The 19,709-nt window shown below is 44.9% G+C and overlaps 1 protein-coding gene and 1 long non-coding RNA gene across 9 annotated transcripts in view; one reads left to right on the forward strand and one right to left on the reverse strand.

Moving 5' to 3' along the window:
* Positions 1-19,709, forward strand: part of RERE (arginine-glutamic acid dipeptide repeats) — a 389,301-nt gene that overhangs the window by 324,159 nt on the left and 45,433 nt on the right. For 6 of the 7 annotated variants that reach the window (XM_019746719.2, XM_019746720.2, XM_074334103.1 and 3 more), the window contains one exon: positions 9,413-9,493. In XM_019746719.2, the coding sequence (XP_019602278.2) occupies positions 9,413-9,493 (81 nt within the window). Of the gene's footprint in view, positions 1-7,707; positions 8,694-9,412; positions 9,494-19,709 lie in introns of those variants that run through there. The other variant, XM_074334104.1, reaches the window with a different exon arrangement.
* LOC141572054 (uncharacterized) lies at positions 2,830-8,312 on the reverse strand. 2 transcript variants are annotated; one of them, XR_012497083.1, is made up of 5 exons: positions 8,174-8,312; positions 7,497-7,689; positions 4,397-6,377; positions 3,303-3,373; positions 2,830-2,844 (listed from the first exon to the last, which is right to left on the reverse strand). It is a non-coding gene; the product is annotated as an uncharacterized LOC141572054 (long non-coding RNA). The 2 variants fall into 2 exon arrangements; XR_012497082.1 differs by having other exon boundaries at positions 3,303-6,377.

Consider the following 19,709-nt stretch of genomic DNA (forward strand, 5'->3'; position numbering starts at 1 on the left):
CATTTCTCTGATGATTAGTGATGTTGAGCATTTTTTCATATGTCTATTTGCCATTTGTATGTCCTCTTTGGAGAAATGTCTCTTCAAGTCCTCTGCCCATTTTTCAATTGGGTTGTTTGTTTTTTGTTGTTGAGTTGCATGAGTTCCTTGTATATTCTGGATACTAGCCCCTTATCGGAGGCACTGTTTGCAAAAATCTTCTCCCATTCAGTTGGTGGCCTCTTTATTTTGTCAATGGTTTCTTTTGCTGTGCAGAAGCTTTTAAGTTTCATATAGTCCCATTCGTTTATTTTAGCTTTTACTTCCATTGCCTTTGGAGTCAAGTTCATAAAATGCTCTTTGAACCCAAGGTCCTTAAGTTTAGTACCTATGTTTTCTTCTATGCAGTTTATTGTGTCAGGTCTTATGCTTAAGTCTTTGATCCATTTTGAATTAACTTTGGTACATGGTGACAAATAGCAGTCCAGTTTCATTCTTTTGCACGTGGCTATCCAATTCTCCCAGCACCATTTATTGAAGAGGCTGTCTTTGCTCCATTGTATGTTTTTAGCTTCTTTGTCAAAAATTATCTGTCCATATTTATGTGGTTTTATTTCTGGGTTCTCAATTCTATTCCATTGGTTTCTGTGCCTGTTTTTCTGCCAATACCATGCTGTTTTGATTATTGTAGCCCTGTAGTACAAGCCAAAGTCAGGAAGTGTGATACCTCCATTATTGTTATTTTTTCTTAAGATTGCTTTGGCTATTCGGGGTCTTTTGTGGTTCCAAACAAATCTGATGATTTTTTGTTCTATTTCTTTAAAATATGTACGGCGGGGTTTAAATCCCTCGTGAAGATTCTCGTGATCAGTACGCAACGTGTTAAGTACCATTGAATCTTTTGGGATGAGGCAGAGAAACAGGTCTTTTTTGCTAAAACTATGATTTGTTTAACATTAAAGATATCTTTGACTAATCTGAATTCCCAGATAAGACAGTTGACAAAACATACCATGCGTTCATAGGGCCTCCTGTTGGAAAGAGTTTGGCCACCTCTTGTCTCCATGTAGGAGAGGCAGCTCCCAGGGCTGGAGAACTGCAGAAATCACTGTGGAGGCTGTATTGACGATGGAAGGCCTGAACGCCCATCTTACAAGCGGCACGTGGAAGCCCTGAGGGGGCCACTGACTATACAAGGGATGAGTTTAGTGGCAGAGCCGTGCGCTCTAAGCCAAGTTGTTTTGTGGAAAATTTTTAACGTGGATGTACAGCAGACAGTCTCTGACACACGCTTTTGCTTCAAAGAGCAAGTGTTTTTATGTGTATATGTAAAATTTCCCTTTGAGGTTTTTTTACAAAAGAAATACCCTTTAATTCCTCTGATACGAGTAGATACAAAATAATGTTTTCTGCACCTAGTTTTCAAGTAATTAGTCCTATTTCGAAATCTCATTTACTTCTCCACCCTTCCTGATTAGCTGTAGATTGGGGCAGGGTATTTAATTTGCCTAAAGCTGTGTCTTCACCTGTAGAATAGGCCCCGTGACCCCTGCCTTGGAGTGTATTGAGGAGCCTGAGGAGGGGGTGGTCTCGGGCCCGTCAGTGGCCGTGTTGATGAGGTGGCGACGTCCTGAGACTAGGGAAGATGTCACACTATGGAATAGAGAGAGCCAGTCTGAGCGAGGGGGAAGGCAGATCTGACGAGAAATGAGAATCCTCAGTAAAAATGTGGTTAGTATTTTAAATGTTCATCCTATTTGCTTTTTTAAAACTATAGCTAGTTTAATGAAACTATTAACTAGAGTTGACCCTTGAACAACGCACGGGTTAGGGGCGCCACCCTCCTGCGCGGTTGAAAATCCGAGTGTAACTACTCTAGTTCTGGCAGAATGCTCATGAGCTCAAAGTGTACGTACAGCAGGGAGTCGGAAATCAGGAGCAACGTCCTCGAAAGCTTGGAGATGCCCACATGGCTGACTGGCACGGCTCCTCCCAGACGGAGTGGTTCTGGTGCCATTTATATGAAAAAGTAGTGCTTTTCTTAGGTCACCCTTTAATTAATGTGTTAAATAATTAAAACCAAAAACCAAATGATATTATACTTTTCAAAGCAGTGTCAACATATACCTCCAGCAGGAAATGTGTTTCAGATATGGGGTGATGGGAACCCATAACAAACAGGATTGTATGGATGAAACACGATAGGTTTTCGTCTAGTGGTTGGTCAGGAAGAGCCACTGATGAACAGGCAGGCCTGTGCAATACAGATGTTTGGGTGTAATACACATGTTGTTCTGCTCGGCATCAGTATTCTCTTCACCTTACCCCTTCATTAACGGAGGCCCACGGTTGGGACACATCTTCTGTGTTTCTCTGCCACTCTGCACCTTCAGGAGAGCAGTGGACAGACTCCTCTCACTCTCTGCCTGGCCTCTGGGCTTACACTTTGATATCCCTGTGGCGGCGGGGCAGGGTGGGGGTGGGGGCACTGTGGTTTGCTTCCTTGGAGACATGCCTGCTCTTCAGTCCTCTGAGAACCAGTAAGTTATTAACATAACATTTTTGTGCAGAAAACAGGGCAGAGCAGGAGCCATTTTCACAGTAGGAATCATTTTAATACCTACAGTGTTTTCCAAACAGTTGTGTAAGAGGACTGAGGGAAGTCGTCGTTCAGAAGTCCTGGCGAGTTTCTGCTGCGATGCACGAGTGAAAATTCACCAGAGGGAGGTAATTTGGAAAGCTCCCGGCCAGGGGTTAATGCAGGGTTCTCTTTCAGCCGTTTCTGTAGTACAGCCCTCTTCCTGCCTTCCTCCTCTGCTGCATGCTCAGGTCAGGTCCAGCACTGGAGATGAGCCCTGTTGGGGGCTTCACGCGCAGACGAGGGAGAATAGCACACCTCATGCTTGGAAGGACTTACTCCCAGCCCAGCACTCTTCTGTGTGCTGTCTGATTTTATATTCAAAATGTGTTGTTTTTTGAGATAGGGCAGGTATTTTTTAGGCAATTTAAAAGAGGAACAACTTGAGGCAAGGATAAATTAAGTTACAAGGATTTAGCCTTCACTTGTCCATATATAGATTTGGGGGAAACACTTAAAATCTTGAAATGCACACAGGTAACAGACGCCCTTCACACCCCTGGCCCTCACCCTGTCCTTGACTCCATTCTCAGGCTTCACCCCATCCCGAGGCTCCCGATTGTTTACGTTTGTCACCTTGACCCTCCCACTCTGGTCCTAGCATTTGGTGACTATGGTTAGTTTTTCCGTCTGTAAAATGGGGATATGAGTGGTCCCTGCCTCGGAAGGCTGTTGTGATGCTTACATGAGTCAGTGCATATGCAGCCCTTACGTCATCAGTGCGTGCGTGTCCTAGCTCTACTCAGTCTCCAGCATCTGTAGGGTCGTATAGGGTGGTATCGTCTACGGTTCTCATGCCATGACATGGAACAATGAAGCTGCTTGCCCTCGACCTGCCCTGCCACCCTGAGGGTGGAGAGGGTTGGCACCTGGGGAGCTGCTGAGGCCATCATTGCTCGTGGGCAGAGCGTGGCTCGGGAGGCTCTGACATGGGGCGGGCCCAGCTCAGCAACAGCACAAGGACCTTTTGAACCCATTACTTTGTCATAAGAGAAAATGCTATTGCATTTTGACCCAATTATGTTCATTCCTATTCAGTATCTCCCATTTCAAAAGTGGCTGTGTCTAAACAGCCATGTCAAGATGTCCTTTATGGGACACAGGAGCAGACTAGCTCGTAGGGCTTCAGAGTTTGAACCTAATATTCTGTCCATTCTACCAAAAATGAGGAAGAGAGCTTTCTGGAGTCTGTTAAATCCCAGTTTAACAGGAACTCACTTTTTTAAAGCCAGGAGCGAAGTATGCTGTATTAGGAACTTATAGGTAGGTTAACTCCTGACGATGAAATGAAGTTTTAGCTCAATAGTGGAAAACTACAGCAATTTGTCTAAAATCTGGAGCATAACCATGTAACAGGTTCTAATGATCACAAGGCAAACATACTACAATGTAGAAATGTATCAGATTAACATGTTGTACACCTTAAATTTACACAATGTTATATGTCAAAATAGAGTTCACTGAATAAAAACTGGAGCACAACCACAAACTAAGTTTGTAAGACAAAGCAAAGCACAATCTCCTCGCCATAAATAAATTTATATTCATATTTGGATCTCATCTGGCTGCGGGGATTCAGAAATAGAACAGGACTTGTTTTGTGCCCCCAAGGAACACATGGTGAGGTTGACTGAAAACAGCGCCAGAGAAACAGGTGCCAACACCCCCAAGACCCTCAGCTCGTACACCTGAGAGCAGCCGGCTGCAGGTCTGTGGAGCGTGAAAAAGCAGGGCTGCTTACTTAGCACTAGGAGCAGTGACCCAGCCCAAGGTACCTACCGCCTTTTAAGGGAACACAGTCTGTTTTCTCCTTCACCCTGGGCATCCTAGCCTCCTAGTATCTGGACACCGTCAAGGACAGCGGAGCTAAGGGACATAGAAGTAATTCATGAGGCCTTGAATTTCAGCACTGGGAATGCTGGATTTCAGCTCCACTACTAGGAGGCTGAAGAAACAGACCGTGTCTATGAACTGTCATTTAGAAGCTTACAGGACAGGCACACCTCATTTTCTTGTGCTTCGCTTTGTTGCATTTTTTACAAATCGAAGGCAAGACCCTCCAACAGCAAAAAGATTACGACTTGCTTATTACAATACTCGCTTTATTGCAGTGGCCTGGAACCAAATCCACAATGTCTCTGAGGTATGCCTATACCAGTCCATTTTTAAGTTGATAGTGTTAATTATTAAAGTCTTAAAAACTTTACGGTCTTCATTTGAAGAGACGAATTAACAGAGAAAGGAGACTACAGCGTCAGAAACCTGTTCAACATATTGACCTATTCTAATCATCGAGTGCTCTGAGTGGGTTGACTTTTTTCAGTTTTAAAGGCTACTCCATTTCTGGTAAACCACAAGGTAAAGGCTGGTCTCTGAGAAGCAGATGTTTTACCAGTTTTGAGGCCTTGTGGCTTTCCATAGGGAAGTAACAGTACAGGCCACATGAAGCTTTTACTTCCTTTTTTTAAAAAGTAGAGCCAATGGTGCTTTGCGCTTGATAGCATATAGTCAGTGAAATACATTGCCAGAAGTGGTCTGTGTTCACCACCAGATGTCCAATTCATATTTCTGGAAGCAGTTAGTTTGAAATGTCTATGAGACATTCGAGTGAGTGTTCCCATGGGCTTGGGCCATAGATTTAGCCTTAGAAATGAGAATCTTGGATGATACTTAGAGCCAAGGGTGCAGTGGGAGATAGATTGGGAGGGAGTTTGGAGAACAGAAAGCCTAGAACAAAGCGTTGGGAAGACTCCAACAGTTAGAAGTTGAATAGATAGAGAATTAAGCCAGGTGGTAGGAAAATCAGGAGCGTTTGCTGTCATGGAGCCAAGAAAGTCAACTCTGTTATCAGAGTTCAAAATGGACCCTTTGACTTTTCACAGGCTATTTCCACTGTGACCGCCCTAGCCCAGGCCCTTGTCATCTCATGGTTGGTTTCACTTATATATCAAACTTGGGAGCTCCAACTGCCTAATTCTGTAGGGAGGCAAAGTGGTATGAGATACAAGTCTTGTCTTTTCAGAGAATATAGACTCTTATCAGACTCATATCAGAACATGAGGCCTTACTTACACTCATAAACGCCAAATGAATGGGAGAGAATGGTCAGGGAAATCTCATTTGGGAGTGGGAGGGACGTATCTTATTTTGAACTTGGGTTTGATGTAAACTGGACGCATTTTGGGTAGGCTGTAGAGAGTAGTAGAAGAGACACCCGAGTCTGGTGTCCACACAGTTGCGGCATGGGCCAGTGGCATTCCTGGGCATCTGGTTGGCAAGACAGACAGGACAGGGTCCTAGAGGGCCTGGAATTCATGGCTGAGGGATGTAAACACCAGCCTGAATAGGTCCGAGAGCCATTCGTAGGTAGGGGCTGAGAGCAGGATGGTATGGAACTCATGATGAAATCTCTGGCTTTGAAAAATTCCTTGCAGAGGCTTGTAAATGGCTGGGTGGGGGAGGTGCTTCAGAGGCTAGCTAGCAGGAGAGGGGTGAGGGCGTGGCCTGGGACCAGCACTGGAAGGGTCAAGGAAGGAGGGTACTTCGGAAGGACACTGAGGACTTGGTGATTTGACCTTGGGGCCAACAGATGATGGTACCAGGACTGGAAATCGTTCAGCTGGAGACTCCTGTCCACTGTATAGAGTGTGGCCGTGCAGGGCATGGATTCTGGAGCCTGGGCTGGAATTCTGTCTTTGCTTCTGAGGAGTTGGGTGACCTTGGTCTGCTTACTGAGCCACCGGTGCCTCAGCTTCCTCGTCTGCAAAAGGGAGATGACAATAGTACTTATTTGTGGGTTTTGAGGATTTTGAATTCATACACGTGAGGCTCCTGGCATAGAGTAGGTACTTAATAACTGTCAGTTGAATGGATGATGCCAGAGAATGTGTCCTAACAAGCAGAAGACTCGGGATCTGAACTCATTTCCCCAGCTGCCCCCACATTACCCTGACGTTCCAGAGTCAGCCCGTCTCAGTTGCCACCTCCACCATGTTGGTCTCTCTCACTGAACCTGTTGTGTGTCCTCTGGCATCAGGCCCACGTTCAGGTGGCCTGGTCCTGGCATTCCACCATCTGACTCACCTCAACTTCGCAGACTCTATTCTCCTGTGACCCACTTCCCCTCTAGCTGTGTCTTTCATGGAGGGCCTTCCGACCCCCCTCCAGCTCTGCCAGGTGCCGTCTGCCCAGCTCCCTTGCTGCACTCCAGTACTTCAGGCTTGGCTGAATTAAGTCTCGGTTCTGTAATGACGTCACACACATTTATCTTACCTGCTGAAAATGAACCACAGTTTTAATAAAAGTGCATGGCTACTTTGAAATTACTCCCGGTGCTGGGTGCTCAGTAAATACTTAAAGAGTAGCTGGTGAAGCATTCGTTATGATGGCTGAGGTTGGGCTTAGGCCCCCTTTCCTCTCACACCTGTGTTATCTCACCAGCTTCTTTAACTGGTCTCTGTATTGCAGCCAGGCCGTCCCTAATCCATACCTTGGCACAGCCACGCTGCCACTGGAGCAGTCCTTAGCCAATCTTCTCATGGACCGCTCTTGCCTAAACTTCTCTTGGGTCTACAGTTAGGACCACATTGGCCCAAAAGGCGCTCTGCAACCCGATCCTCTCCTGCCACTTCAGTCTTATCTGCTGGCACTCCTTTCTGCACACCCTGTCCCCTTTGCAGTTCCCAGAATGTTCCGTATGCCCTTCCTGGCAGACTCTTCTGCTGGAAGCCCTGCTGGAGCCCACCTGGCGGGCTCCTGCTCTTCCTTGTCACTTCCTCTAAGATACCAGCAGTGCAAGTTGCTTCCTCCTCTTAGCCCCACCTACCGCCCTTTGTTCCTCTGATGCTTTTCTGAAGGGCCCAGAGATTGATCTGTTTACCTGTCTGTCTTGGAGCTCCTTGAGGGCAGGGCAGCCTCATTCCTCCATTTCACTGGTGGAGATGTCTTACACGTAGCCCCGGATGCGTGTAGATCATAAGGACGATACTTTTGTCGAGTAACAGAGGTCACTCTTCTTCGGACTGGAGGGGAGCTTGCTTCTTTTCCGCGCCCTAGCAGACATCTCCTTTGAACTATACAAATCATATTGAAAACTGACAGTGATGAGTCATATCTTAGAAAGGGATGAAAACTGAAATTGCGGGGCCTCTAGGAATGGAGTAGGAGGCTGCAGATCTGTCTTGCAGGCCAAGCCTGGCTCATCCCTGAATTTGCCCGGCTGGTCTCAAACGCGGGTAGTGGGAGGGACTCTGCTCCGGGTGGGCAGGTGATTTATTGGCTGGGAAGCTTCCGCGGTGATTTAGTTGTGAAACGGCGCCCTGTGAGGTGCAGGCTAATGCCTGGGCCGTGCGGGAGCGGCCGCCCACAATCTCGGGCCGGAAGGAACCGCGGGGGTCGTTGGGGCCAGCCCCCCATTTCGCAGCCGGGGGGTGGTGGATGCGCGGCCGTCGCGCTAGTGACTGCCCGCCGGGAGGGAGGGTGCACTGGAGACGGAGCGGCCTGGGAAGGGCCCCTAGTGCCCGCCCGGCCCCAGCCCCGCGGGCCCCCTCTGCTTACTCTCGCTGCGGTGGGAAGTTTCTGTGCTTTGCTGCCGGGATTGACTCCTGTTCGGAAGGAGGGAACCGACATACCAGCGCCCGGTCTCGTGAGGCTCCCGCGTGAGCCCGGCAGAGCCCCGGGTGGGGGCCGGAGTGCGGGGCCGGCGGGCAGCGCGGCGATCCAGGCCGTCTTTTGCAGCCGCCCGCGGCCGCGCCGGGCTCAGAGCCCCGCGCTCCAGCCTCCTCCCCCGGTGGCAGCGGTGGCCCCAGCCCCGCGCCTCCCGCATCCTGCGCCCGCGCGGCCCCGCCGCGGTCATACGCCGAGCACCCCGGCCGCCTCCACCCTGCGCTTTGTGGAGCCGGAGCCCGTCTGGAGCCCAGTGACAGGCGCGGCCTCTCGTCGCCCCAACCCTGAACACTGAGTGCGCTCGGCGCTGGTCCGGCGTACCTGTGGCTGCCGGGCCGCCCGCGCCGACCCGGCCAGGAGGTGCCTCGGGGGTCGCCCGCGCGGGACTAGGCTTCAAGCCCCGAGCCCCGAGGTAGGGGGGCCGGGGGAGCGGGAGCTGCCCCCACTGGGGCGGGAAGGGACTGCCCAGGAGGAATGGGACAAAGTGAAAGTCTCCAGATTGCTAAGGAAATGGGGAGGGGGGCAGTGAGGGGGGCATCGGGAAGAAGGAAGGGGTGCTGGTGGTTCTTTATTTGGTGCCTTGGAGTGGCTTTTAGTGGCAGAGATGGCGGGGGCAGGCCCCAGGGGTGCGGGCCCCCAGTGGGCTTCCGCAGTGTCGCTGCCTTCCCGGCGAATTCCTCAGATGAACGACAGGGCCTTTTAACCCTCTATGGTGCCCTTCTGGAGAAAAGTCTCCAGCGTTGGCTCTGTTCCTCCCTTCTGCTGGAAGCCTCGTTCTCAGGTGGAAAGCAGTTGTGCTGTTTTACTGAAACGCGCGCGGAGCAGCATATTTGTTTATACCTTCGTGGACCAGTGCGCAGACTGGTGGCACAGATTGCTTCTCAGCCTCAGACACAGGATGGCCCTTCCCTAAACCTGTGTGGGGTGTGGGGTTGGGGTTCTGATGAAGGCTGTCTGGGGGGCTGACCTGGCCCTGGGGCCCAGATCTGCTGCTGAAATACCGCCAGCCCAGTCACCATTCCCTGCTTAAGACTTTTTTGTGGTTCTGCTGATTGCAGATATCTTTGCTTTGCTGACATCCTGTTTTGTTTTCGTTTTTTACATCCCATTTGTTGTTTCTTTTTATCCCAGAAACGCTTCGTTAAGGGGCTCCGGCAGTACGGCAAGAACTTCTTCAGAATTAGAAAGGAGCTACTTCCCAATAAGGAAACAGTGAGTACAATCGGACTTTATGTAACTTGAGTTTTTTCCTCTTTGCTCCTGCTGCTTCTCCGCACTTGATCTTATGAAATGGTTTCCTTTAACCCTGTCCTGTGCTCAGACTCGCCCCGGCCTCTAGGAGCCTGTTCATTTCACTTCCTTCGCTTTTCATTTGAGCTCATGATTCTAGATAGTAAAGTGACAGATTATGTTTACCCACCCCCTCAAGAAAGTGAACTTCTGTTGTAAGAACAAAAAGGTCTTTGGCAACAGAAGAGAAGTTGTGGGGAGAGTGTGGGTTGTCGGGGAGTTAACATCTAATTTTAAATACAGTGGCTGAAATAGGAAATGTCATTTATCACTAGTTCGGATTTGGTTGATATGGCTTGTAACTCATATACTTTGAATTCTGTTGGGACTTTTTCTATATTTAATGTCGCTGTGTTTTGAAGATTAGTTTTAACTCTTTAATTTTCCAGCCTTAAAAGATTGTACTTTTCATTTGATGGGTACACAAGGGTTCTTATAGATTGCCTACCTGAGATTTTTTAAAAATTCCTTTGATATTTCACAAAGTTGAGCATCGAATCTGTTGAGTACTCTTACTAAACTTGGGATAGGAGGGTTTGCTGAAGAAACTTCAGAGTGAAATTATATGAAGAGAATATTAGCAAGGGATTCAGTTTCGTGTATCAGTTGTGTCCTACAGGTGCTATTGGAGGAGGGTGGGAGAGTCCTCCTCTGGCCACTTCCCAGGGTCCATGGCTGAAGCAGCGTCCACTGGCCAGACCAGCCAGCGGTGCTCTTCAGGACTGGGGTGGGGGAGAATATTTAGCCTTCTATCCAGGAGTGAAAGGGGGGCGTAGGAAGGGGGAGGTGGGTGAAGAATATTCATTCTAAAAGTAGGTGGGTGGTTCTGTTGTTTTTTCTAATTGGGTATTTATTGATTTCCTGTTACTCGGTTTTGATTCTTTTATTCTGGTTTGTATGTTGATGAGCTGTTAAAGCAAATATGGGCACTTTTTCTGTATAGTACCTTCACAGCGGTAACTCATAATAAGAAAGACAGGTTCTGAGATTTCAAGTATAGCCTCCTATAAATCGGTGGTTTGCATCAATCAATCATAATTAGATTACACTTTTAATATTTATTATACATCTGAATATGCTGTGAGATGGGTCATTTTGAGAATGTTAAAAAAGTGAAAATTTTTACGGACATTGAAATATAATATGTAATCAGTCGATAAAGCCAACTTGTTTTTTGCTCTTTCCAGAATAGATAGGAAAGGGATATTTACGTAATGTAGAACAGCGAAAGAAATACTTTTAAATTTTCTGAGGATTTCAGTTATTTGAAATTTGATATATACTTTTAAAAACCAAAATGCCTTTACCCAAGTGTAGGAATTTTGATTTGGCGAAATTTGAGTGAAAATGAGAGAAATCAATGAGTAGATATGACCTGATGTGATGGATCAGATCATAACCTCTCAACTCAGATTTTGGCTATCCCTGTGCTCTGCTAAAAGTTGCAAACTAAAGAATTTGGTATATTACTCAATAATTATTTTATCTTTCTGTTTTAAAAACTAAATTTATAATAGCAAAATTAAGCGTTAAATTTAAATTCTAGCGGCTGATATTTGGAAATGCCAGTTTTATCTAGAGTTTTATCTCCCCAGTGAAAACGGATCTGAGTAACCTTTAACCCAGGTAAGGGTCTTTGAATCTGTTTTCCTTCTTGTTCTTGGTTATCCCTTATTCTCCCTGGTGATGTCAAACCCAGTAAGTAGCCTTTTCTCTTCCACAGTGAAGTTCGCAGTATACCAACCAACCTTTTGAGCTGGTTCTCTGCTCTATTCCAGACACCTCTTTCCTGAGACCCTTCCCGATCACTTCTCTGCCATCTCAGTTTCCCAGTCACCTGGCTCCTTTCCTCACTTTTCCTCTGGTACCCAGCAGTTTTCCTGTTTCCAACCTCTTCATCAGGGCAGGACCATCAGAGCTAATGGGAGAGTTGTTTGCAACACTGGGAGATTTATTATGGCCGACATCGCTAACTATTCCTAGTGTCCTGGTGTCTTTTGCATAGACTCGGAGGAGTTTGGTAGTAGGGTAAATCCGGAAGTCTTCTAATCAGCGGGGAGAGTCATTCCTGTTATATTTTCCTTAGTTATCAACAAAGGCAAGCTAATCATTCACAACTCATAGGGAAGAGAGGGCAAAGGCTATTTTTCACCTTTGCTGCAGAAGATGGGGAAATATACAGGCACCAGCGTTCTTGGTTGAACACTTCTTTGGTGGAAGTCTTCATATGCTCATGTCTCTTTTTATAGCAAATCCTTAGGTACATTCCTCATTCTCTTCTATTTACCAGAATTATTAACTCATTTCTTTGCTATTCTCAACTGACTTGAAACTTCAGAAGGGTGTAAGCATCCAGAAGACACGCCTGATTGGGCATGGATGGAGGGTCAGCAGACCTGTGTTCTATTCTTGGCCCTCCCCCTAACGCTGGTACTTGATGATCTCTGAACTGTGCAGTCTGCTGTGAGCTGTTCGTTGGGGAGTTTAGGTCAGATCCTCACCAGGACTGGGAAATTATCTTCTCCAAAATGGTGTTCCTTTGCATGAGAATTCATAGGTGCTACATACAATCTTTGTAAGATGTTTGCACATCTTTGGCCGTCGCTGTGCCTGGAGCAAAATGATGCTTCCTATCTCCTCTGCCAGTTACTTGCGATGGGGCCTTGGGCAGATTGTTCAACCCCCCTGTCCTTTCATGTCTGTCTGTAAAATGGGGTGATCCTCTTACCCCTAAAATAGTTTTGAGAGTTTAAATGAGATAATGTCTATAAAGAGTACATAAAAATGATTGTTCTTCCCATCTACCCGAAATGCTACATAGAGTGCTAAATGCTATGAAAGTACAGAATTATTTTCCACTTGTAAACAAATTGAACCTCTATAAAAAGAAATCACCCCTTTTAGTAATCTGTCTTGCCAAAAATACCTTTAATTGAAAAACTGGGTGTAGAACGGTGCCTAGTCTAAGGGGAATGTATTTTCTTGGTCTTGAAGCTTTGTTGCGGAGACGTCCATTCTTACCAGTTCATTCAGTACAGTTATGCAGACAAGGGGTCCTGGTGGGCACGGACATAAACAGCTTTCCTAGCTCTTTTGGTTTCTGGTGTTTGTTAAACAGGAGCTAAATCTGGCTTTTCTCTGAACGCTGCTGCCCACTGAAGTGGGAATAGTGGCTGTGATTGTGGAAAACCAACTGTTTATAGAGGTTTAGTTGAGTGGGTATTACATGTTAACCTTATGGTACCCGAGAGAATACCTGCCAGTCAAATATTTTAGTATCATGCTTGTGCAGATATCCTGTAGTTTATTTACTATCTTTCTCTATAACCATTTGCCTCTGTCAATGTGCTTATAAGATGTATAACAAGTAGTAAATTACAGTAAGGAATCTTTGCCGGGCTTCTCAGATTCCCCTTGGCTATGTACTTCTCTCTCCAGACAGCGTTTGGCCTAAACCACCTCAGAGTCTTGGATGTGAGTACATTTCTGTTAAATCAAAGTGAGTGTCCCATAGCTGAGATTCTGAGAAGATGACCAGGACCAGGCCTCCTGGGTTCTGCTTTAAGCACTTCCGGGTACTCTTTGGGCTGATGAGTTACGTGACCTTTGATGCTAAGGCAATGCCTGAAAACATAGGAGACCAAAGAGAGTTGAATCTTAATTAGCAGGAGGGGAACCCATGTTATGAATAATATGAAATCATGGGCGTTCCAGAAATAGTTTATTGTTTGATTTTTACACACATTGCCGTTTTCTTTAAAATCATGAGATGATTGCTCAGGTGACAGTGACATATATCTTCTTTCGCGCTGAGATCATATTTATGTTGTTTGAGCCAAAGACGTTCTGTATCTGACACCTGAATGATTGTCCCTTGAATCCTGGCTGGCCTTTGTGTATGGCCCTGTCTGCTGTAGCTCAGACAAATTTAGCCACATTGGCTCATAGACAGGGAGCACTTACTCAGTGACGTGTCTCAGAGGCAAATAGCGTTAGTGAGAAGACAATTTGATCTGCTCCAACTTGGTAGAGAGAAGAGGTGCCCCCAAAGTTGTGATTAGCCTCTGGAGGGAGAAGGTGAAAAGACGTATGTGTACCCTTAGCTATCTTTCTTACCTCTGTGCTTTTATTTTTGATCACCTTGTCCAAATAGAAATTAAGCTCATGTTATTTGTAACCCCAGTTTCTGGTCCATTAGTATTTGCTGTACTAGAAATTCCTTTTCACCCACTGAGCACTGTTATGAGTGGGGTGAGAAAGAAGCAAGGTGCCACATCTGTGCCCCACAGGGAGCCGGCATTACAGCAGGGAAGAGGGACCATTTGCGTGGCTGCCATGTTTGGCAGGATGTGCGCAGCCCCCTGGTTCAGGCGCCTCAGAGTGAGCACGGGCTGAGGGCTTCTTGAAGGCTCTTTGGAGGGTGTGGTATTTGAACTGAACTTTGAAGGAAGGATATGGTTTTTGACAGGCGGTGGTTGGGAGGGAGGAGGAAAAATGACCTTCCAACTGTAGGAAATACCATGAGCAGAGGCATGGAGGCAGGAAATTGCAGACCGTGCCCAGCGCGTACATTCGTGTGGCTGGAGAAAAGGCCGCCCGGCTGATGGAGGAGGACGTAGGCCAAAGTGATGGCTTGGAGGTAGACTTTAGGGGACCTTGCACACTCTCCAAAGAGTGTGTTTGGGGACCCCTGACAGCCCAAGATTAGCAAGAGCTTGCGTGCTGACACCACAGGGCGCACCAACGCGATGGAGACCAGAGAGGAGGTTCTCAGAACAATTCAGTCTTGTGGTAAAACTGAAAATGGGAGTTAAAAGGACTTATGGACGTGGACGTCTGCCTTTTATCTTGATTTTTTCTATTGAAAATATGTCACTTTTTTTGAATAGGGTGGTTTTGATGTTTAGGGATTTTTTTTTTTTTACTTTGGGTGATAGGATGAAAAGTATTAGAGATTTAAATTTTTCATTTGAGAAATAATATAAAAATCAGCCACCCCTCTCAGCCACATTTTTGGGAGTGAATTCTATTAAATATATACATAGCTACTGAATATTAATTGTCCATTTCTTCAGGCAAAATATCTTTCGCATAGAGCATATGCCCCCCCAGCAAAGAGTAACTACGGTTGAAAAAGGACTTTACTGCGTAATCAAGACTCTGTTAAGATTAAGAGGTTAAAAAGGACTCTAACATTCAATTTGAGCGTTCAGCATGCAGTTTTATTTAACTTTCGATTATAACCTTAGAGAAACAATTTTCTAGCTTCATTAGTGCTCGGTCTCCTGTTACATACCAAAGCGTGGACTTCCTGAGTGGGCTGACACCATTGGGGACACAAATGTGTCCTGGCCACGTAACAGTGCTTTAGAAGGTCCCTGGGTTTAAAGGAGAGGCCTCTACTGCACATGCCACGTGTGTCCTCCCAGCTCTCAGTGTGGTCCTCAGGCCGCAGCGTCATGTCACTTGGAGCTTGTTAAAAACTTGGGAGCCGCCGATTGGCTCTGTTGGTTAGAGCGAGGTGCTGAAAACACCAAGGTTGCCGGTTCAATCCCCACCTGGGCCACTGTGAGCTGCGCCTTCCTCAAGTAAATAAACAAACAAACAAACAAACAAACAAATATAATGGGAATAAAAAATATATAAATAAATAAAACTGCAGACTCCTGGGCTCCCTCTGTTCCTGTTGAGCCAGAATCTGCATTTTAATAAGCTCCCCAGATGATTGGAATGCACAGTAAAGTTGAGGAAGCACTGCTGTTTTCCATAATGCAGACTGGCGGAATCCTGAGCCTCTATGTCACATGCAGTCTTAAAATACGGTGTTTTTATTCTGTTGAAGTTATAAATTGTTTCACTATTAGGACTTGATTTTGATTTTCAAGTTAGTACAAAGTATTTTAGACATATAAAGTCTTATTTTCATTGTCAGTAATAGAATTTCTTAATACAGTTTCCCTCTTCCCATCTCCCATTTTTTTCCTAAAAACACAATTGGAATTCCTGTCATATTTCATATAAAAACTGTTGTCTTTCTCTTTACCTTGTGACATGCAGTCACAGTATGTGAGTCAGGCTAGGCTAGACCCTGTTTGTCTCTAATAGAAACCTTTTTATTTGAAAGGATGGCCTCTTATTAACATGAGGTTTATGTATTTAATATTACAGTGTTTTCAGGTGTTACTTTCTTTGATTGGCACACCTTATATATGAATATGAAATATATTAAATACTTTGAGAGGTTGGCTAGATTGGGTAAAATGATAGACATTTGAGTGCCATACCTTTTCTCTTAGTAACTTGTCCTGGAGTAGATGCAGATAGAGTTGGAATTTCCCAAGCAAGGCAGAAGTGATTAGATAGAAACAGGCACTGCGTTTTGGCAGCAAGTATTGCGGTCCTGTAGTTATTCCAATGCAAGGGGTTTGTTCCCATTAAACTGAAGCAGAGGCTTGAATCTATTCATTCTGATAGTCTAACTATATGGATATTTGACTGGGCAGTGGTCCAGTTCTGACTGGGGTAATTAAGAGAGATTGGCTGGTTCCCTTGTGTAAGTAAAGCAGTTAAGAAATTTACATGTAAGAAACCTTTGGTGCTGATGTTGGGTGAAAAAGAGGTCTGAACAAATGAGGTGACTTTTTAAAGCAAGGACCTTGTGTATTTGCTGCTCTCAGTGTAAACGTCTCGGGCCTGTGTCTGGCTTTATCCTGTGTGGTAGAAGAACTGGTGGGGGTGGCGTGAGAGTGCTCAATTGTGTGCTGTGTGTTGTAGAAACCACGCTTAAGTGAAAACTGCTTCGGGCTTCTGAAGTGTTATATTGGACACAGCGTGGCTTATCAGGGTCAGTTACTGATTTGCTGTTGGTGTTTGCTAACCCATGTTTCTTGTGATCTGGCTGGATCTTGGTTACCTGGTGACTTTTAGATGGAGACGTTTATGATTTTTAAGACAAAATAAACTCACCCATTTTATTAACTAGTAAAACAAACGGATGGTTTGAAATTGTCTTTAAAAAGACATCTAAGTATTGATTATTGTGATTATATTCAATGAGTTTATTTGGAGCTCATACTTTATATTGTAAATAAATATTTTTTTAGCCTTAATAAAATCTGTGAACTTAAACTAACTTTGAACATCCAGTTTGCTTGATGTTTTAAAAAATATATCTAGTCCGCTCAAAGCTGACATTAAAAATAAGTTTCAAAATGAATCTGAAATCATAATTCTTGCATAATTGGTTCATTTTAATCTTATTTGAAGTTATGCCCTTGAGTGATACTTAGAAAATAGAGTAAAAATTAATTGTATTGTTCTGAAAAGAAAAGGGAAACATTCACCTCAGTCTTAATTCACAGCTGCTTACTCGTGGTGACAAGACACCCCCACCCATAAACATTTTTTTCTCTTGTATATAATTTGAAAACTATTATTTGTATTATGAAAATAGGAAAAGTAAGAGAAACCTGTCTTGGGACAGAATTGCATTGAGCTAAGTTTCTTTTTAGAGGTGTTTCATTTTGAAATTGTTTCAGTATTAATGGCCTTCATTCTATTTTCCGCTTTGGAAATATGGTTCTTTGGTCCTGTGTCTTCAATCCTCTTCGGAATCCTCTGGTTGTGGCCTCACTGTTCCCAGGACTTGGCCTGACTTGGCCTTCCAGCCTCTAAACCATCATCACAGTTAGCAAAATTGGGAGTGTTTTGAGAACTGTTTTGGGGAACCCTCTGTAGCCAAGGCTTCTGCTCTCTGAGGGGTGTCTGAGCTGCCTGAAAGGGTGCACCCTCGTGGAGCTCACAGGCTAGTGAAGAAGTGGGCGGGGCCTAATTTTCCGGAAGGTGCCTGAGTTAGTCCCGGACATGGCAGAGCTCAGCTAAGAGGTCCTGCTGGGGCCGCACGGCAGGGAAGCCCCACGAGCCCTTTCCTCTAAGGACTGGGCCATTATACCAAGTGCCCGGCCCTCTCAGCAGAATTCTGTTTAATTCTGCCCTTTAAAAAATAATATTTATTTTATTTTAGTCTTGGACTTTTACCCCCATGCATTTTTACTTTGCACACATACATGTATGTATGTATTTATATATAACGTAAGGACTTCTGGGAAGGAACCTCATTTTAACAGCTCTTTATGTCACGTTTAGTGCCCCATAACAGGCCCTTAATATTTGTTAAAAATGAAAGTGTGTGGGTGTGGGTGTGTGTGTTCACACACGTAAATGAAGGATAGAAATACATTGTAACCATAGATATATATGGCCCTAAAAGATTAAAATTCCTCAGTGTTTACAGAAAAGTTTTCCTCTTTTGTTCGTCGTGTTTTCATGATCTGCTTTGATGCTGTTTTAAAGACCAATTGAAACTTGGCCATCCCAGGCGTTAGACTGTTTGTTCAGTGAACAGAAAATCCTTGTTAACTCTAGTGTCCCAAGATATTATAGTAAGACTAGGCGTTGGGGTTCACTGTGCCCCATTGGACTTTCCTGTTCTGTTTATCATGGGCAGTAAGTCACCTCTACTGTTTGCACAGCAGTTCTGTTTTCTAGATTATTTATAAGATTGAAACCCTTTGTTTATTTTTCTCACCAGGTTTATTGAGCGAGTCAAGAATAAAATATTGTCTTAAGCACTAGAGTAAGCCATTAGCCAATTGCAGCTTGGCTTCAAAACAGTCGTGTGTGTGTGTGTGTGTGTGTGTGTGTGTGTGTGTGTGTGTACGTACACGTGTACTAGAGGTGAGAGCCAAGTGAGGTGGAAGAGGTTCCATGTTGCCAGATTCTGCAGCTTTGCAAGGTTCCTGTGACTGTTTATGGATTTTTTTCCCTTTTAGTCAGTCAGTGAGTCACCATCATATGCCATTTTATTATCTTGAAAACAGTCTGGAATTTTTATCCTGTGTTCTTTGCTGTATGAGTGAAACACCACTGAGAATGTTCTGAACAATGTTAAGTTAAAGTTTTTTTTCCCTATGGTGCTTTGCTTATGTATTTTCAGCTGCAGCTATTATCTCTTTGTTCCCATGTGCAGGAGTTGGATTTTTCTTGAGTTTGGCAAGAAGCTGTGACTCTTGTGTGCTTCTGCTAGAATGCTGGAGCAGCACAGGTCCAGCACCTCTGGGATTTGGTGATTATTGATTCAGGCAGACTCCTCCCAAGATCAGAACTTGCTTCTCTTTCCCACAAATGCTCTGTTTTGGAAATGTGCTAATGAGGTACACGGAATCAGGTCAGAGGTTTGTGGCCTTAAGTTGTCAAGGGAGGTGTTTAAGTTTTGGAGGAAAAGTTTGGAATTTGTGGAACAATTACATTCTGAAGGAAACAGGCCCAGTAACTCTGTATACCTGGCCTGCTTCAGCAGAGTTAATTGGTAGCAGGTGAACTGGACAAACTCTGTAGATGTTCTGGAAAATAATGGGGTTAAAAAAAACTTTAAAAATAAATTTCAAAATTTACTCTGTCCTGTGGACTGAATTTACTTATCAAAACTTGAAGCTCTGATTTCTTTTGACCATGTTAAGTCTATCCAGTGGTCTGGATGCTTCTCTATACTTATTATGTCTCCTAGCTGATGAGGCAGAACAGTACAGTTACAGGATAGACGGTTTCTTATATAGTCATTATGTATTTATATTAAGATGTGCACGTTTATGATTAGGTGTATGTATCCATTTGTACTATGTTCTGCTCTACTAATTTCCCAAATGCTAAGAAAGTGCCTTACCAGGCATGTCTATAAATACTTATATGTGTTATCAGTTTTTCTAGAAATCAGTGACTTAGGGTGTTTAGACAGTGTGAATGTAAAAACTTTATGGTTTACTCCTAATACGAGTCGTTCAGCAAGCACTTAGGGAGTTCATTGAGTATGATGAGAAGAGGTTCTGCTCCCTGGGGATCTCGCCCATAGGTTACCCCTGGGTGACTTGGCATGAACCCAAGAGCTGACCTGCAAGGCGTGGACATTCCCTGGGAATGGGAGTCGGAGGGGCTGAGGGAATTGTATTCATCCTGGAAGGTGTGCAGTTAGGGCTGGAAGCTGTTTGAAGGATGGGTATTTTAAAATGTTAACGCTTGCTTGAAATACCTTGCCAAAGGAAAGTCCTCGAGGTATCCTTGTTGTCTCCTGAGGAATTTCCCA

This window comes from Rhinolophus sinicus, linkage group LG06 (assembly GCF_036562045.2).
Source record: "Rhinolophus sinicus isolate RSC01 linkage group LG06, ASM3656204v1, whole genome shotgun sequence".
In the NCBI taxonomy this organism is placed as follows: Eukaryota; Metazoa; Chordata; class Mammalia; order Chiroptera; family Rhinolophidae; genus Rhinolophus; species Rhinolophus sinicus.